This window comes from Phlebotomus papatasi, chromosome 2 (genome assembly GCF_024763615.1).
Source record: "Phlebotomus papatasi isolate M1 chromosome 2, Ppap_2.1, whole genome shotgun sequence".
Classification (NCBI taxonomy): Eukaryota; Metazoa; Arthropoda; class Insecta; order Diptera; family Psychodidae; genus Phlebotomus; species Phlebotomus papatasi.
In genome coordinates, this window is record NC_077223.1 from 81,649,704 (window position 1) to 81,668,997 (window position 19,294).

Sequence of the window (19,294 nt, forward strand, 5' to 3'; positions counted from 1 at the left end):
CTGGGAAAAATCTTTGAAGAATGGTATATGAAAGGGACTAAAATCAATAGGAAGAGTTTATAGTGCCTACCCTAAGTTGTGTGGGTCAGTTCATAATTTCTTACACTGTTTTAATTTAAATTTAAAATACTTCCTGGAGAGGAATTCTATGGCAATATCATGTTAAATTTAATTTTTTATGTACTAATATTGGGAAATTAATTCGAAATTGTGCTTCATGTCAATTACTGAGATTTTCATAGAATTCTTTGCAAATATTATGGAGCCTCAAGTAAGTTAGTGGATAGAGTAGTCGATACAAATATTCACTGTCACTGATCCCAAAACGTGTAGTATTCCTCAGAACGATTTCTTTGAAGTGATGTTGTAATGTTTCTGAAATTTCAGCTTTCGACAAGTTGTTATCAGAAAGTGCAAATTGATTATGAATCGTCTATTAATTTTTATTCGAAACTCTTCCTTAGGAAGGAAAATTTCGTGAAATCCAAATTTATGTTTTTTAAAGGGGGAGATATTATTGTCGGAAGTGGTGTACAGTAGAAATGAAGTGCTTGGAAGTCTTTGGAAGTGGAAGTACTCTAATATAAAGTCTTTTCCGTCTGATTTCGTATTTATCAGACTACGTACCTTTTAGTTGAGATTTTTAATTGGAACGGCAGTAGGGGACAGTGGTCTGCCTTTGAATGCGACAGTCTTTGAACATTTTTTCTCCTATTTCCCAAAGCAAAAATTCTATTTTGTTAATAGAAGTTAATAGAAAATAGTTAGTTGTATTGACTATAGTTCAGAGAATAAGGTTTTTGCTTTGAAAAATAAAGGAAAAATTGAAATATTCAAGGGCTGCCGCATTTAAAGGCAGGCCACTTTCCCCTATTATTTGAAAATGTTTGTTGATATTTTTAAGTTTTTTTTTATGACAATGAAAATGAGCAAATACGTTCGAATTTATTAAGCTTAACCTTCTAACGGGTAAGACCGCCTCCAGGCGGTCTTCACAAAAATCACATTTACAGCGACAATAAAGGTTTTATTTAATTAAAAGTGCTATAGTGTCCGCGGTAATAGTCTTACAAACATCTCATGAAAGTTTGAACTCATTTCGACTCTCCATTTAGTTGCTATTCCCAGTTTTGTGTGACAGGTTAGAGAAAAAGCAAAAAAAAAAATTTAGTGCAAAAAAACTCATTTCCAATTTCTATAAAAATGCCGATTTAAAGTTATTTGACTAAAATAAATTTATTTTTTACTGAAAGATATGTCATTCTACTTTGTATATTTTATTTAAAAAATTTGAAAAAACTTGAAATGTGAATTTTAGAAGCAAAAAGAGTTTAAAAAAAAATTATATTTTCTCACCTAGCGCCTAAACTAAAAGAGGTAATGAAGAATGGATGGTTTTTTCGACTTAATTGGTTCATATATCCTAGAAAACATTGTTTTAGAACTTTTCTTCGCATATTAAAGAAAACACCGTTAGAGGGTTAACTTGTTTTGTAATTTTTCCGAGGAAATATTCAGTTGAATATCTGAAAATTTCCAATTTATTTGTTTTTTGATCCATTCTTGATTTTGAATTCTTCTCATTCACTATTTTTATGTTTCTCTTTTTTCTTGAAATTTTTTTGATCACAATAAAGAAGGATGACCCTATTTTTTGTGATTAAATAAAGTAATAATAGTAATTATTGTTTAATTTTAATTTAATATATTTCAAAAATCTACAACAAATAGGGTATAAACCTCTCACAATCGCGTGGCAAGATAAAATAATTTAAAGAGAAAAGAAAAAAATATAGATAAACAAGAAAATGCTTGATCAATAGGAGACAAAAAGTAAAATCTAATTAGCTAAGCCCAGATTGGAAATCTTGAAATTCTCCATCTCCATGGAGAGCAACGTGCTTCACTTATACAAAAGGCGACTCCTTTTACAAAAAGAGTGCAGTAAAAAAATCTTGCTCTGCTCTAGGCACTCTAAGTATCCCTGAACCCAAGCCGAACCTTCCTTCGTAAAGAGGGAAGCCAGGTAATCAAGTGATCTAGTTGTCACCCAGGTGATCCAGTTACAGAAGGGCACGTATTTGAAGGAAGAACGGTAAATCGCAACCAACAAACACGTCCCTATGAGGAGTAATGTGATCACGGGGACCAAGCGAGCAGATATACCTTACGCAGTTGTTAGAAGCTACTTATAACCAGTTAATCGTATCACTATCTGCAAAGAAAAAGAGCTCAGCTCCATTAGAGGCACTGAAGACTAATGGCAAGTTTTTTCCTACAGAGAATTGACTTATCATTCTGATATATTTCGAAATCGTGTAATAAAAGCTATCTAAAAATACATACATAATTTCATAATTTTCGCCGAAATAATGCATGAACTACGAGCAAATTTGTTTAAGTCGTGATGCAATATCTGCAAAATTTTTACAAGGAAAACTGAAAAAATAGCTTCACTTTTTATTAGGCTTGATGGACCCTTGGTTAGACTAATTTTGGAAGGGTCTATTTGATGGACTTTCAAAAAAAAATCATTTTGGTGGGTTTATTTAGCAAAATGTTAAAAATAAGTGTAAAAATATTTTTTGGGATTTTTTAATAGTTGTCCTGATTATATTGTTCATCAAATTAAATAAATTATTGATTTCTAAGTATCAGATGTGCATGAAGTGCAGGAACCAGGAAGTGCTGGAAGTATTGCAACATTTTCGAAAGTGTTGCGAAGTTTTGGAAGTGCGAAGACCTCTTCCATGCAAATCGTGGAAGTGCCTGGAAGTGGTGTACACATTTTCATCCAAATATCTCCCCCTTGTGTCTTTTTCTTTTCTAAGATTTGGTATAATCATTGTCTTTGGATCTAAATAGTCCAATAAAGACTCAGTTTTCTGTATTGTATCCTTTAATGCGCTGCGATCGCCTTTTTTGTAGGCAATGGTATAGCCTTTAAACTACTTTTTTGCACTCTTCTTTTTCTTTCAGTGTTACCCTATCTTTGTATTTTAGGTAGCGAAGCTTTTATATTTACAATTTGTTTTCAAGTTGAGCAATTTGCTAAAGGAATATTTAAAATCTGGATTTTAGAGTGATTTACAGGAAGGTGCTTTTTGACTGTATTGTGCTTCAAAATCAACTTCGAATCGTAATTGATTGGGTTGGGAAAAGTTTAAATCTCCGAAGGAAGGATATAATGCGTATAAATTCACTCCTCAAATGAGTCACTGGGGCATGTATCCCCCGAAAACTCCGGCAACTTTCTCAACTTGAAATTTATAGATTGGGGACTTGGATCTGGGAGATGTTTATGGTCTTATTTGTCGTCATTTGGTGACCTTTACGCCTTTCTGCTGAGTACAATCCATTTGGGTGTGCCCCTACTTTTGACATGTCGAACAGTCTTTTACGCCAACATCAAAGTCTCGTATTGGGGAGAAAGAGTATGTTGAATAAGTAATTATTGTATTTATTGTCTACAGAGGCGTCTAATTACTTTCATTGTTTAATAGCTATTGTTGTCTTTGGTGTTTGTTCAATCGGATTGTGCTTCGACATGTTCACGCCATTCTTGGGAATTTCACCCAGTTAATGATCTCTGCTGGAAATTGTTCCAAAACTTAAATGTGGGTGGCACAGAAATTACCACATTCCCGCTGGATTGACTCGATTTCATTCATTTTGCACTTCCCCAGGAAGGCAAATGGGAGGAATTTATGTCAGTGGCAGAAGTGGATCAAGCAGAATAAATCACGAAAGTGTGCACCAGAGAGACAAGATGGATTTTAGAAGGGGAGGAAGAGTCAAGCACAATGGCACATGAAAAAGGCGGGAAATGCACCTGAAGGGAAAATACTGCATATAAATACAATGTCTTTAATTCCACAAGAAATTCTTCTCTCAAACCTCCAGAATTTTCCTGAAAATCTTCTAGACTTTCGCTTGAGAGTCAAAAGTTTGTTTCCAAAAGTGCAACATGGAATGATTAAATAATAGTTTTCCACTCTATATCCCGTCAGACAGTGGCTAAGTTATGGAGTTCCGCATATTTCAAGGACTTTCTGGTCTAAATCCCAAACTCAGGCACAAAAGTCCTGTTTCACCCAGATGGATGATGATGAAGAAGTGAAAAAGTCACAATGGGTCTGGTGTGCAAAATATGCCGACAATGAAAACTTTTGCACATTCTAAAGTGAAACTTTGTCACATTCTTTTTTTTTACATCGTCTTAGTGGAAAACTTTTCCTCAAACTTCCTGCTGAGAAAAGGTGAAAATAAGAAATCCTATGTCGTAATTTTGAATTGGGAATTTTCCGTTGAAGAAATAAAAAACACTGTGGGGTAGTATGAGACAGTTGTTTTTTAGAAAATTGCATTAAACTTTTATTTGCTCTGAGACACTTCTCTGTCCAAGCAAGAAATTGTCTACGAAATTTCTTATAACCAGCTTATTATGCGTTTATTTGCAATGATAATTTTTAGCAGAAAAATAAGAGTAAAATGTTCTAAAAAATTACACTTGGAGCCCTAGAGCAAAATAATTCCCTGAAATAAAAGTCTGAAATAAAGGTTTCAGAAGTAATTTCAATAGTTTTAGTAGAGTGAAACTTCTAGTAATGCGGAATTTAAGAAATTTGTTTTAGTACAATTAATACAAAAACCTTGTACTAATAACTCCTATTTTATTTGAAGGATCAAGAATTTTCGACAAATAGTTATGGGAATGACAAGGATTAATTTAAATAGCAATGGTGATAACACATTACAGGTTATAAAATTATTACACAGAAAATATTGAAAAAAGTATTCAAAATTTAGTATGCACTGTGTGTGTACTAAAACATGTTTAGTGTAAATCAAGGAAATAACTATTAATGCCAGCTTAGAAAATGTCTTGAAGCTTTTAAAAGAGCATGAAAGTCTAGGTGGTGAGTTAGAAAAATATCAATTTTAAGGTAATTAGTACAAGTTAGGGGAATGTAGGCAGCCTTCGCACATTTTTCCGTGGTTCATATTCAGGACTTTTTTCTGACTAAACTGTAAAATTGGCAGTGAATTGCACTACACCAAAAAGTTCTCTGATCTTTTAGGTTTCTATGCATGTCTAGTTCACTATCACAGAATTGTTGGTTTTTTCTGGACAGGAAAATGAAAAAAAAAATGACGATCTGTGCGATTCTTGCCCCCGGGGGCAGCGTTCACACGATGGGGGTTTGGGTTCGTCATTGCTTTTTTTCTCGAAATAAATTTTATCTACAATTAAAAATTATTTTCCGATTGTTACACTGTACCCCCGCCCCCCATGAACCCGCGGAAACTAACACTACACTAAAAGAAGATCTTTAAAACACCTTTTTTCACATTTTCTGGAGCACTGTTTTTTCTTTCAAATGAATATTGAAAAATCGACTATGAACATGTTCATACGGTTCACACTGTCAATAACCGTCGTCTCATGGAAATAGGAAGGAGACTATACGCCTGTCGAAGAGGAAATGACCACAAATGTCTCACTGTGGCTTATGAGGCTTTAGTGAGGTTATGATTTTCAAGCTGAAGTTGTCTGATAGATGTGCGAACGCTCACACATTCAGTGTTTGAAACCACACACAGTGTAGTACTTGCGAATTTTCCGCCACCGTGAAAATAATTTCCCTCCGATGCAAAAAATTATGACGTAAATATCATCTCAGGTATACTCTTCATCCACTGTGTAAGTGATTCTTTTTAGAAATGAATTTAACTATGAGAAATTAAATGAAATGTGCGCCATCAAAATTACCCATTTCGGGCCAATTTTCCATTTGTGGTCCTAGCACCTAGGAAGGAATGGCTTGGCTGCCTATTTTTACAATGAAGATAAAGTTCATAAATACTTAACTTATGGCTAAAAAATGCGGAACCAACTCTTTAGAAATAAAGAGAAAATTCGCATCGTTCGAAAGCTCACACGTGCGAAGCCTGCCTACATTTCCCAAAATTCGATGCCAAACCTGCATAATTCAATTGTTTTCTGAAGAAAATTAAATGTCGGCGAAGGCTTTCGGGCTTTGCATAAGCTCTGCCTTTAAAAATGTCTCATTTTTTCTATATTGTCATAGATAGGTCAAATTCATTAAAGAAATATGGGAAAAATATGAAGTGTTCGAAGCCAGGGTGTGTATGAAACCTGAAAGTCTTCCTATATATTCATGAAAAATTTAATTTTAAATATTAAGTATGATTTTGAAGATTCGACTTCTGAGTTTGAATTTGTAATTGAACTTCAAAGCTTTACTTTGTAGAATTCACTTTCAAAGCGTGATATTGAATGTCTCCTACTCCTAAACTTGGTTTTAAAGGTCTAATATTAAAGCTTGATTTTGATGGTCCATCTCCTAAGCTTGATTTGAAGAGGGCCAACTTAAAAGCTTAATTTTGAAGAGTTCAACTTCAACACTCGATCTTGATAGTCTAACTTCAGAGCTTGATAACTAAAGGTCCAACTTCAAAACTTTATTAAAGATCCCCTAAAGCTTGATTTTGATGGTCCCACTTATGAGCTTGATTTGGAGAGGTCCAACGTCAAACCTTAATGTTGAGGAGTTCAACTTCAAAATTCGATTTTGGTAGTCTAACTACAGGGAATCATTTTTAGAGGTTCAACTTGAAAGCTCGATTTTGATGGTCCCTTTTCGAAGCCCGATTTGTAAATATCCAACTTCAGAACTTTGAAACTGAATTTGGAAACTTTATGTTGATGGTCCAACTTCAGAGGTTGATTTGAAGAGATCTTACTTCTAAGCTTAATTTTTTGGGGTTTATCTTAAAAGTTTTATTTTTATGGTCTAAAACTTGATTTTTGAAGGCCTAACATTTAACCCTGATTTAAGCCCTGTCATTAAATTATAGCTCGATTTTGAAGATCTCAGAGATCTCATTTATGAGTTTGATTTGGATAGGTCCAATTTTGAAGCTTAATTTTAAGGGATTCAACTTCAAACCTTAATTTTGCTGGGTTTGATTTTCAAGCTTAATTCTTGAAAATCCAACTTTAAACCTTGATTTACCCTTATACTATTTGCCCTATCTTCTTTAAAGCTTTTCAATTTTGAGCAGTAAATACACAAGTTCTTTCGAAATTCTTTAATTCTATAAAAACATCAGACCCTGTAGACGACAGAATGGATTTAACAAAATGTAAAAACAGATTCAATTATGGAAAGAACCCTATCCACCCCTAAAAAAGGATTTTCGCATGATTTGAATGTACATAAATTTTTTTTTGGCAGTCAATTGTCTCTGGTACTCATCTTAGTCAATAGCGAGAGTATAATCCTAAATACAGCAAGAGTATCTGTACAGGACTCTTTATACCATCTTGGAGATGAGGAAATGGGATGAAATCGAAAAAAAAACGGGAAGATTTGGTCGTGTCGCAAAAGGAGACGACACGCTAAAACAATTACAAGTCATGAATAATTTATTTAGCGCGAAAACGCGCTTCAAACGTGAGGATGAAAGTTGAGCAGCTGAGTTTTCCGTTTTTTTACTCCAAAAGTTTTTTCGTCCCTGAGAAACCCTAAAGGGGGGACCTTTGCCAAAAGCATGAGAAGTTTTTCTTGATGATGGGACGCTGTTTGCAGATGGAACATTGAGAAGCCTGGAGAATAGCGTTTCAGAGTCATGATTTTCGGTTCGTTTTCTCCAAAATGCATATTCCATCTTCTATCACAACACATAACAATTCACTTGCTAGGATGAAAAACAATTTTAACGATGGTGAATGCGAAAAGCGCGGAAAAATTGTGTGGGATACAAAGGGGGAAAGTGGTGCTATAAAAATATATATAAAATCATGATGAGGACGTGACAGATGCCTCATATAATATTCATTTTCCCTCTGCATTACGCATATCTCCTTCAAAAATATATCTATTTCATTCAACGAGGGGTTAAAGACTGCCATTTCCGGATTTACTTCTTTGCTTCTTTCCTTACGGCTCTTTTCAATTTTCTTCGTGACACTTTGGGTACTTCGCTGAAGCCTCATTTTAATATTTGATGTACATATTAAATGGCTGTGACAATTGAGGTTTTATGAAATTTAAAATCTTTTATTTCATTTAATATGGTTAACGTAACAGGATTGCAAAAGACGGAAAAGGAGAACTGGAGACAGGTGGACTGAGTAGGGAAACAGGAGCAGTAGTAAACATGGGGTACAGTTGTACACACTAATTTTTAAATCTGCACTACTTGTACTTATGTCCACCATTTCTTCAGTGGACAAACATCTCTATAGTGTCTATGTTATATAGTACTAGTCCCCTGAAGTTAAATATTTGATTCAAGAAAATGCAGTGTTTACGACTACCTCACGTTTAAAACTGCCCCAGTTCCCCTATGCCAGTCAATTTTATCCCGAATAATTCGGAAATTATAGGCCGACAACGGTGTGTTAGTCAAATTCAAATTATTCAGAAAACATTGGTTAATGCTGAAATGTTTGAAAACATATTTTTAAAAATTTATATCTGCTATAAAAGAATATTTTAAAAATAGTATTCACCATATTAATATCTTTCTATTTTCGATATATTTTGCTCGAGTCTCTTTAAACTTTAGATGTTTAAGGAAGTTTATGACGATCATTAATGATAAAATGTTAAAGCTTCGCGGTCAATAGAAAAACTTAAAAAACATGATTTTCTTTAAAATGCCAGATAAACAAATTTTCTGCGCAATATAGGGTAAAGTGGGGCACCTCTGAATTGGGGAACCTTTAAAATAGGACTTTTCCCAATTTTTATGTCGAACTGAGCTTTATCATATTGTAATTTAGCCACAATCGGTTTCCAAAGTTAAATTATACTCGTAACTGATTTGAAAATAAAATTAAAAAAACCACTTTAAGCGTACCCAACTTTCCCGTAATTGAAAATAAACAACAATGAAAAACTATCCCTTATTAGTGCTTTGTTGGTCACATTTCTATCCGCAATTAAGACCTTTTTTTGTCCCTTATTACATTGGCCTCATTACAACTCGTGCACTGTAATATTGGATGAAATACAGTGAGTGTCAATAGTTTGTTGCCTAATGCATGTATGGTCTCTATCAGAGATACTTATAATGTGGTTATCAACTCTCTGAGTCGAATCATTGGGTCTATCAGGATAGCTTTTTCCGAATGTACTCGTACCTATTTACATTAAATTTTGAATATTTTATGTATAAATTGACACGATTTTCCATAAAATTTGACGATTGACGACGTAGATACATTCTAATAGTATCTTTGGTCAATTTCCCACCTTTTAACTTTTTGTAATTTGATATTTTAACCTAAATTATGAATTATCAAAAAAAAAACAGAATATTTCTTATTATTTATCATCACTCTTACACATATATATTTACCATTGACAATCTTAAAAATGTACAAATCCACCATTTGCCTCTCAAATGATATAAACTCAAAATGTAACCGGTTTACATTAAGTTGGTTGCATGTTTTGACCATTTTAAATTAGTTTTTTAAATGAGGCAACAAACTTTTGATTTTTCAAAAATGACTGACTTTTAGAAAACAAATATTTTTGATATGAAATAAAATAATTTTTTTTTTGAAAAATATAAATAATATCTACGGATTATAGGGAACTCAACTGCAAAAAGAAAAATTTGAAAAAGTATTTTTTCTATCATATTTTTCACTTGTTTTCTGAAACATGCATTAGGCAACAAACTATTGACACTTTACTGTACTTTCCGATAGCGCCGCATTGAGTCCAAACTCAGTGCCAATATGTTTTGACACTCATAGACCACGAATACAACATACAAACACCACAAAACTCGAACTCTCTATGGATCAATTTGAAATAATGTAATCTCTGTAAAATGGATGGAACCCAAATTTGAGAAGCAATATCAGATTCGGACACATTTTGAGTTGCAAGGAATTCTAAATTTCATGAAAAGAATCTTTGCTACCACAAGATTATCAAGGCTTATCACTGATTTCGTATGATGTTTGACAAAAAGTATATTTTTAAGACATCTAAATTAAGGGACTTCAGAGTGTTAATTAAACTTTGTTAAGCAGTGAATAACAAAACTTGCTCGTGACGGTTTTGGCAAGATTCATTTAAAATGACCGATAAGGAGAAAATAATTTTTGGTGGAGAATTAACTACAGATTTTTCAAAATCATTCAGCTCATTGGCTGAACTATTTTATTTTTATTTAAAGAAAAATCAGGAGAAACATAGATTGGTAAGTTCAAAATTCTCCCTCTAAGTACGACTGTATTCATTAAGCTTTATAGGGAGAAATGGGGCACCTTTGAATGTGGGCGGATTTGAAATTAGGATTTTTCTCCTATTTGGAAATGAAGCTGGATCTCATCATGATATAATTTAGCTCCACAATCAGATGGACAAGCGAAAGATTTATTTGACATTTGAAGAGAAGCCAGAGAGCCAGATGGACAAGCTAAATTACATCATGATATGACACAATTACATTTAAAAATGGGAGAAAAACCCCAATTTGAAAGGAGTTTATTTTTATTAATTTACTTATTTAATTTCTGGAAAGATTGATGGGGTCACTGGGAGAAAATTCTCTTTCGGTGCAATTAAGGACAAAGCCCTTCATTTAGCAGAGTTTTTCCGCCAAGTCGGGATTAAAGAAGGAGATGTTATTGGGATTTGTTGTGAAAATCGCATTGAATTTACAATTACTATGTACGGTGCATATTTTGTTGGAGCAACAATAGTTCCTATCAATTATCTCTTCAAAGATCGTAAGTTTAAACTTAAGAAATTTTTTAAAATAATTATCACTTGTACAGCAATTTATTACTATTATTTTATACAGTGGAAATGATCCATATAATTCAACTGACTCAACCTAAAATAATATTTGGCTCAGAATTCGCCATTGAGAAGGTCTTCGACACGTCTAAAAAATTCTCCTTCGTTGAAAAAGTTATTCAATACGGAGATACTGTGTTAATTGATGGAATTCGTGCTTTTGAGGATATTCTAAAGGACAAGAGATATACCATACGCGAGGAAGACTATGTGTATCCAAAGAAAGATCTCAATAGGAATGCTATGATTGCGCTGTCTTCAGGAACAACAGGACTCTCAAAAGGAGTGCAGATCACTGAATCGAATCTTATGGCCACATTATCAATTTTAAAGTAAGAACTATATTTTAAAAAAATCAGTGAATTTCTGATCGGGTGGATTCGGTATAACTTTTAGAGGGTTTAATATTAATAAAAGATTCAGATGAATATAATTATTCAATTTTCCATTTGGTATTATGTAAAACGAAAACAAATTTAGGACATATTCTCAATTCACCCAATCTGTTCTTTTTCATCTTTGTTGTAGAGAATTGACTAATCTTCGTAGAGCGAATAATCCCGTCATCCTAAGTTCCACTCCATGGTCACAGGTTCTCGGTTTTATTACGCAAATTAGATGCGTAGTTGAAGACTTTACTGTCATTTTCATCCCGAGATTTGAAGAACGTCTATTCTTGAACTGCATTGAAAAGGACAAAGTTACCCATCTTATGATTAATCCTCACACGATATTGTTTTTGGCTAAAAGTCCCCTTATAATGGATTACGACCTATCTAGTCTCCAAATATTGATTTGCGGAGGAGCTACTTTGAATGAAGAATTGGAAAAAAATGTCAAAGTAAGAATACCTAATCTCATAGGCATTCGCCAGGGATACGGTCTTTCTGAAACATTTGTGGCTATAAGCTGCATTGGTATAAAGACTAAACCAGGAAGTGTTGGAACTGTTGTAAAAGGAACCTATTGCAAAGTTGTTGACTTAGCAACTGGTAAGAGCCTTGGACCCAATGAAACAGGAGAATTGTACCTCAAAAGTCTACAAACCATGAAGGGTTATATTGGGAATGATGCTGCTACGAAGGAAGCATTCGATCCTGAAGGATGGCTTCGTACAGGAGATCTTGGATATTACGATGAAGACGAATTCTTCTTCATTGTGGATCGGATAAAAGAAGTGATTAAATATAGAGCATTGCAAGTGCCGCCAGCTGAACTAGAAGCTCTCCTTCTGAGTCACCCCAAGATCGCTGATGCAGGTGTTACCGGGATTCCGAATGAGGCTGATGGTGAGCATCCAATAGCTTTTGTGGTGAAGAAGCCAAATGAGGAAATTACTGAACAGGAGATAAAGGACTACATTGCCAATCTTGTAATCGACATCAAAAGATTGCGGGGTGGAGTAAGATTCGTAAACAGTATACCTAAAAACGCAATGGGTAAAATTCTCAGGAGAGAGCTTAAAAAATTAATTGATAATATATAATCCAAGATGGAATTATTGAATCGAAAAAAGTCTAGATAAGCATTGTGGTAGCTGATGCTTTTTTGATAGATCGTATTTGTCTTTATTCCTAATAGTTATATCATAACTAGGGTAATTGGTCTAAAGCGAGACAGTTTGGAAAGTTGGACAAAACAGTGTTAAATGTGAGACACCTTCTTAAAAACTTGATAATAAATCAATTAAATATTTCAATATTCGATAAAAAGATTATTAAACCTAATTTTGTGATTATTTAAGAAGTTAAAAATGCAAAAGTCGTTATTAAACAATCAAAGAGTGACTTGGAAGAAGAATTTAAAAAATGTATTGCATGCGTGATATTCATAACCTTGGCACGGTAGTTGTCATTTTCTCTGTTTCTTATGGTAGTTGCTAGGAAAATATCAAAGTGTTTTGTTTGATTTTTCAGCATAATTTGTGAAGTATTATTAAGTCCATAGTGAAAATCGGAGGACATACATCCATTTAAAAAGTGAATATAAAATATTTGTGAAATATTACATTTAAAAAGGATAGAAAAGTGATTTAATTTCGCGTTGCTTTCAAAACAAGTTTTATGAAATCTTGGACAAGTTGATTTTGTGAATGAATTTGGTGGTTTTGTGCAATGAAATCATGTTAACAAGGACGACAAAGATCCTTAAGTACCCAGAGAAATAGTTGCAATAGCAGTTAGCAGCTGATAAGGAGAAAATCTCCTCGAAAAGGCTGCAAGGATTTCCAGATTCCGAAGACCACTTTTTCTGACATAAATAAATAAATAAATAAATATCGCAAAAACATCTAAAGAAAGACAAAGAGGAGCCTCTACAGAACTCCCAAAGCAAGTGGAAAAGGACCTGGCCGGATAAGGTGTCCAAATCTGCTAAGAAGTTGCATCCGCTTTAAAGCTATAACTGCTGGACAGCGCAAGGCGTCAGTGAAATTTACAGAACCTCTTTTTGGTTGGACGTCCAGGAAGTTCCTGGTAATTATCGTTCCTCAACTGTTACCCGGGCATAAAGGAGGGATTAGCATAACCATCCAATGTGCAAGTATACGCAGAAAATCCTCAACATTTGATTTTCTACATATTTCGTATGATATTTTGTCATTAATATCACTATGTCCAACTTTCCAAAAGTTTTTGTCCAACTTTCCAAAATTTTGTCTATCTTTTCAAAATGTGTTGTTTTCTAATTTGATTGAATATTCTAATTAATTGGTGGAAATATCTATTAAAAACTGTTGAGATTCTGTTAGAATATTTCACAAGCAATCTCATGATGCAAAGAAAATGAAAAAAAAATATATATATTTATTCGGCTTAAAAATGCATTTGAAATTGAACTTTTTCTTAAGTGTCTCCCTTTCCACCATTCACCCTAGAACTTGCAAAAACTCCTAGTTACCAGCTTTGCAAAGTTCCTAGTAAAGATAGTCAGCTGCGATAATCTTATCTGGGTTTGTCACACTATGGTTGTTTTTATTAAAATAAATAAATTTTATATTTGGGTTATAGGGTGAACCAAGTCAATCAGGAAAATAGTAGAATGGCTCTTAGTGATTTGGATTGAAACAAAAACGCAATTAAATTGAATAGTTATACACAGAAAAAATTATTTTGTAAAATTGTTCGTAAATGTTTGTAAAATCCTATGGCAGACTTACGAAATGCTCGTGAATCGTATAACCCACAAACAAGTTCGTAAAATGTTGTACTTTTTTTTACAAACATTGTTAATGATAGCGTGAATCGTGTGCGAAGATGGAAACTTGATTGATTCATCGCACAAAACGCCACTAAATTTTCATTTTCCTCTAGAAGAAAATCTAAGGATTTCCTGGGATTTTGTGAGATGGGATTATGAATCTTGTAAGTAAGAGATATTTTTGGCATAGCTGAAGAATCGATATGGTTTGCTTGGTAGTAAGCAAAAATCACTCAACTTGAACATCATTTTTGTGTGCGAAACATCTAAGCCTTTCCCTACGATATTAGGTGAGATTCTTAACAATCTCACCTACTGTAATCCTAATAAAATTTCATGTCGTCCGATCGACCTCAAACTTGTCATAGACATAGACACCTATAGGACCGAAAAATATTTAGTTATCGAATTTTCGAGGGTAATAAAATATATAATAAAGGTGTATCCCACATAACATATCCAACTTTAGAACAAAAATAAAGAAAATTATTACATACGTTTAATCGTTTTTAATCGTTCTGTTGCAGCTGCGAAGACTCTATTGATTAGTGGGTTCAGAATGAACGATCCTCTCCTTCTACTGAGAACTGATGGATGCCTGAATCATGAATAAATATCATCATTATTTTATTGTTCGAACTCCACAGAGAGATCATTATACAGTGCCCGCTTCGTTATCCGGATGATTGGGAGACAATATGACAGATGTCCGCTTCGTTATCCGGATGGATTTTTTGAATTTGTTCAACGTCTCGAAAATATGATACAATTTTTTTTTGTAGAATTAGTAAAAAAAAAACGTTTTAAAGAAGATTAAGAAGACATAATTCCAGAATTCTACTGAAGAAAACTAGAATTTCATTGCTGAACACACACGCGTGCATGACCTCAAAATTATTTTAAATGTAACTGTCGATAACTCATCCGGATTACGCCAATCCGGATTAGAGAACGGGCATTGCATATCGCTCCTTGGAAATTAGAAGGGATTAACTCAAGCAAGTTGATCTCTTGTCATCCTTATTTCAGGAAAATTTGCCTGTCACTTAGAATGTCAAGAAACCAACTCAGAAAAAATGTTTTTTGAAAGCAGAAAAAAAGCTCCGATGTTTATATTAATGCTCAGAATACAGTTGAATGATTCCTTTTTTCAAGCTCACAAATTATATAGGGGAAACTGGGGCACCACCAAACACGCGGTAGCACCAAACACTGCGATTTTTTAATCAGATATTCAATTTCTGAGGATAAGGCCTATAGAAATTTATAGGCACTACAGGGATGCTTGTCCATTGAAGAAATGGTCGAGATAATCCAAGTAGTTTAGAAATAAAAATTAGTGTTTGGTGCTACCCCATGTTTGGTGGTGTCTCAGTTTCCCCTAGGCCCCTTTATATTTGGGATTGTTGGAAAAGATGGAAAGGGATGATGGAAAGTTGAAAATTTCTGACAGATTTAAACCAATTTTCAATCGATTATAAATCGGCACTACATCGGTTATTAACCGATGACTTGACCGATGAGCAGTTTTTGTTGCAAATCAATCGTATTTACTTTTGAGCTATTTTGGGCGATATTTTGTGTGAGTTATAAATCTGTTCAAATTGGTAAATGATGGGAAAGTATTTTTAAGCTATAGTATCTAAAGCACTAGTTCTAGCATTTATCAAAGCATGAAACGCCTTGTGACGTTTTTTAATATAATAAAAGAGACAGATAATCCTAACCGACTTATGTAGGTGAGATTCTTGACGTGAACTAACTCGGAAAGCATGCAAATTCGATTTAGAGCTGAAGTTTGGGGACGCCATTCAGTTATCTTGAATCATATTCGTGAAATTATACAAATTTTGTATTTAAACCAAAATATCAAGGTTTTGGATGGAGTGACAGAAAAGTGATATAAGGATAAAATGTAGACCAGAATATTCTTTATAATTTTGCGTAGAACTAGATCTCATCGATTAATCAGAAGCCGAGATAATCGAGTTTGTTTGTTTCTGAACTCGTTTTGTGACCTGAGTGATTATAAGTAGGTGAGATTGTTAAGAATCTCACCTAATTGGTACAATTACACATGGAGATATGGCCATTTAAAATTCGAGATTGTCTGAAAGATTGTCGTTGTTAATATAGGCTTATTTAGGTTTATCATTGATTGCGTAAAGCTATTGATAAACCTCTACTTCAATTCTAACGTTGGAGACTTCTGCGGATCAGTTAAACTTTATAAGCCAGAGAAAAGCAGCAATTCAGTCGTGACTAGTGACGGTGTCTGTAAAATTTGTTAATAATGGGTGATGAGGGGAAAATAATTTTTGGCGGAGAACTAGCCACAGATCTTTCAAAATCATTCAGTTCTTTGGGTGAAATGTGTTATTATTATTTAAATAAAAATCGGGATAAAAGTAGATTGGTAAGTTCAAAATTCTTCCTCTAAGTACAATTGCATACAATAAGCCTTTTTATTAATTCACTTATTTAATTTCTGGAAAGATTGATGGGGTCACTGGGAGAAAATTCTCTTTCGGTGCAATTAAGGACAAAGCCCTTCATTTGGCAGAGTTTTTCCGCCAAGTCGGGATTAAAGAAGGAGATGTTATTGGGATTTGTTGTGAAAATCGAATTGAATTCACAATTACTATGCATGGTGCTTATTTTGTTGGAGCAACAATAGTTCCTATCAATTATCTCTTCAAAGATCGTAAGTTTAAACTTAAGAAATTTTTTAAAATAATTATCACTTGTACAGCAATTTATTACTATTATTTTATACAGTGGAAATGATCCATATAATTCAACTGACTCAACCTAAAATAATATTTGGCTCAGAATTCGCCATTGAGAAGGTCTTCAACACGTCTAAAAAATTCTCCTTCGTTGAAAAAGTTATTCAATACGGTGATACTGTGTTAATTGATGGAATTCGTGCTTTTGAGGATATTCTAAAGGACAAGAGATATACCATACGCGAGGAAGACTATGTGTATCCAAAGAAAGATCTCAATAGGAATGCTATAATTGCGCTGTCTTCAGGAACAACGGGACTCTCAAAAGGAGTGCAGATCACTGAATCGAATCTTATGGCCACATTATCAATTTTAAAGTAAGTACTAAATTTGGGAAAAATTGAACTATGATATTTTTCGGGACGAGTTGGGCTAAATGATAACGGGCAGTAAGTGGTCATTAAGTGTCATGATTACGGGGAGAATAATTTTAATGAAAGCATTTTTTGTCGCTTAGATTCTGCCAACACCAATGTAGAAACGGATGAATTTTGGTACTAGAGACACTTCCAAATTCGAACAGAAAGTGCTTCGGCCTCTATGCGAACGAAACTAGAAGTAAAAATGTCTTTTTATAAAGTTTACGAAACCGATCTTCGAATTTATTAAACTTCAGCTGTTAATAAAGAAAGTTTTTCAAAAAAAAAAACATCAACTCAAAATTCCCCAAAATGACCCTTCTTCCAGCTCTTTTAGGAATGACTTAACCTAATTTATTGTATGTTAGTCAAGTAAAGAGTCCCTAAGGGCCTCGACAGACCAGAGGATTAGCCGAGAGATGGCTTAGCGTAAATTTATTCGAAATAATGATTAAGCTACATTTCTATAATTTTCCACTAAGTCGTCTCTCGGCTTAAGTCGCAAGTGTGTCTAGGACAAGGAGCTCTTCATTTTTCGTCCAGAGAATTGTTCATTAAGCTGCGGAGTCACATTTATTAAGACACATAGGAAAAATTTAGACATTACGAATCTTGTCGTACGGATATCTTGGAATCGTACGAAACATGGACACTTTCCTCTATTTGTCTTCCCCCAAGTTTTGAATTAGTGCCTTAGCTCATACTTGATAAATGCGCTTTTGGTTCACAAAATTTATAAACCCTACGGTCCGCTTATTACACTACTTTTCACTAAAATTTGAGGAGAAAACCGAAAAATTTTAACAATATCAAATAACCAAAAAAAAAACATTTTTATGTTTTCAGATTCTACGTTTTCTCATATATTTTACTACTATTTTTTCCATGTTTGCTGCAGAGGATCGACAAATATCGGTGTAGCTAATGATTCCATCAGCTTGAGCTCCACTCCATGGTCACAGGCTCTCGGTTTTATTACGCAAATTAGATGCGTAGTTGAAGACTTTACTGTGATTTTCATCCCGAGATTTGAAGAACGTCTATTCTTGAACTGCATTGAAAAGTATAAAGTTACTCATCCTTTGATTAACCCTCACACGATATTGTTTTTGGCTAAAAGTCCCCTTGTAATGGAATACGACCTATCCAGTCTTCAAATATTGTTTTGCGGAGGAGCTCCTCTGAGTAAGGAATTGGCAGAGAACATCAAATTAAGACTACCTAATCTCATAGGTATTCGTCAGGGATATGGTCTTTCTGAAACATTTTTGGTTATAGCCAACGTTGGTACAAAAACTAAACCAGGAAGTGTTGGAACTGTATTAAAAGGAACCTATTGCAAAGTTGTTGACCCAGCAACTGGTAAGAGCCTTGGACCCAATGAAATAGGAGAATTGTACCTCAAAAGTCTACAAACCATGAAGGGTTATATTGGGAATGATGCCGCTACAGAGGAAGCATTCGATCCTGAAGGATGGCTTCGTACAGGAGATCTTGGATATTACGATGAAGACGAATTCTTCTTTATTGTGGATAGGATAAAAGAAGTGATCAAATATAGAGCATTGCAAGTGCCACCAGTTGAATTAGAAGCGCTCCTGCTAGGCCATCCCAAGATCGCTGATGCAGGTGTTACCGGGATTCCGAATGAGGCTGATGGTGAGCATCCAATAGCTTTTGTGGTGAAGAAGCCAAATGAGGAAATTACTGAACAGGAGATAAAGGACTACATTGCCAATCTTGTAATCGATATCAAAAGATTGCGGGGTGGAGTAAGATTTGTGAACAGTATACCCAAAAACGCAATGGGTAAAATTCTCAGGAGAGAGCTTAAAAAATTAATTGAAATGTAATCCAAAATATAATGGAATTGTTGCAATGAAAAAAAGCCTAAATAAACCTCATAATAGCTAATGCATTTTTGATGCATAGATCGATTTTATTTGTCTTTTATTCCTAAGGGCCTTGACAGACCTGAAGATTAGCCGAGAAACGACTTAACGTAATCATACTCGAAATAATAGTTAAACCACATTTCTATCATTTTCCTCTAAGCCGTCTCTCGGCTTAAGTCCTAAGTGTGTCAAGGACCTAA

General features: G+C 34.1%; 2 protein-coding genes across 2 annotated transcripts; both read left to right on the forward strand.

The window, feature by feature from the left end:
* The first annotated feature begins 10,862 nt into the window (after positions 1-10,862).
* On the forward strand, positions 10,863-12,339 carry LOC129801060 (uncharacterized). Its single transcript, XM_055845819.1, has 2 exons — positions 10,863-11,185; positions 11,382-12,339. The coding sequence occupies exons 1-2, from the start codon at positions 10,863-10,865 to the stop codon at positions 12,337-12,339; spliced, it is 1,281 nt and encodes a 426-aa protein (XP_055701794.1).
* A 3,930-nt stretch (positions 12,340-16,269) lies between these two features.
* Positions 16,270-19,138, forward strand: LOC129804652 (uncharacterized). Its single transcript, XM_055852181.1, has 4 exons — positions 16,270-16,467; positions 16,548-16,755; positions 16,830-17,157; positions 18,098-19,138. Exons 1-4 carry the CDS (start codon positions 16,345-16,347, stop codon positions 19,050-19,052), a joined length of 1,614 nt encoding a protein of 537 aa, XP_055708156.1. The 5' UTR covers positions 16,270-16,344; the 3' UTR covers positions 19,053-19,138.
* The last annotated feature ends 156 nt before the right edge of the window (positions 19,139-19,294 follow it).

Excerpts from the sequence above, each read along its gene's own strand:
- LOC129801060 (XM_055845819.1), top strand. The coding sequence starts at position 10,863 with ATGATCCATATAATTCAACTGACTCAACCTAAAATAATATTTGGCTCA. Across the intron at positions 11,186-11,381 it reads GCCACATTATCAATTTTAAA|AGAATTGACTAATCTTCGTA; the intron begins GTAAGAACTATA and ends TCTTTGTTGTAG.
- LOC129804652 (XM_055852181.1), top strand. The coding sequence starts at position 16,345 with ATGGGTGATGAGGGGAAAATAATTTTTGGCGGAGAACTAGCCACAGAT. Across the intron at positions 16,756-16,829 it reads CAATTATCTCTTCAAAGATC|TGGAAATGATCCATATAATT; the intron begins GTAAGTTTAAAC and ends TATTTTATACAG. Across the intron at positions 17,158-18,097 it reads GCCACATTATCAATTTTAAA|AGGATCGACAAATATCGGTG; the intron begins GTAAGTACTAAA and ends TGTTTGCTGCAG.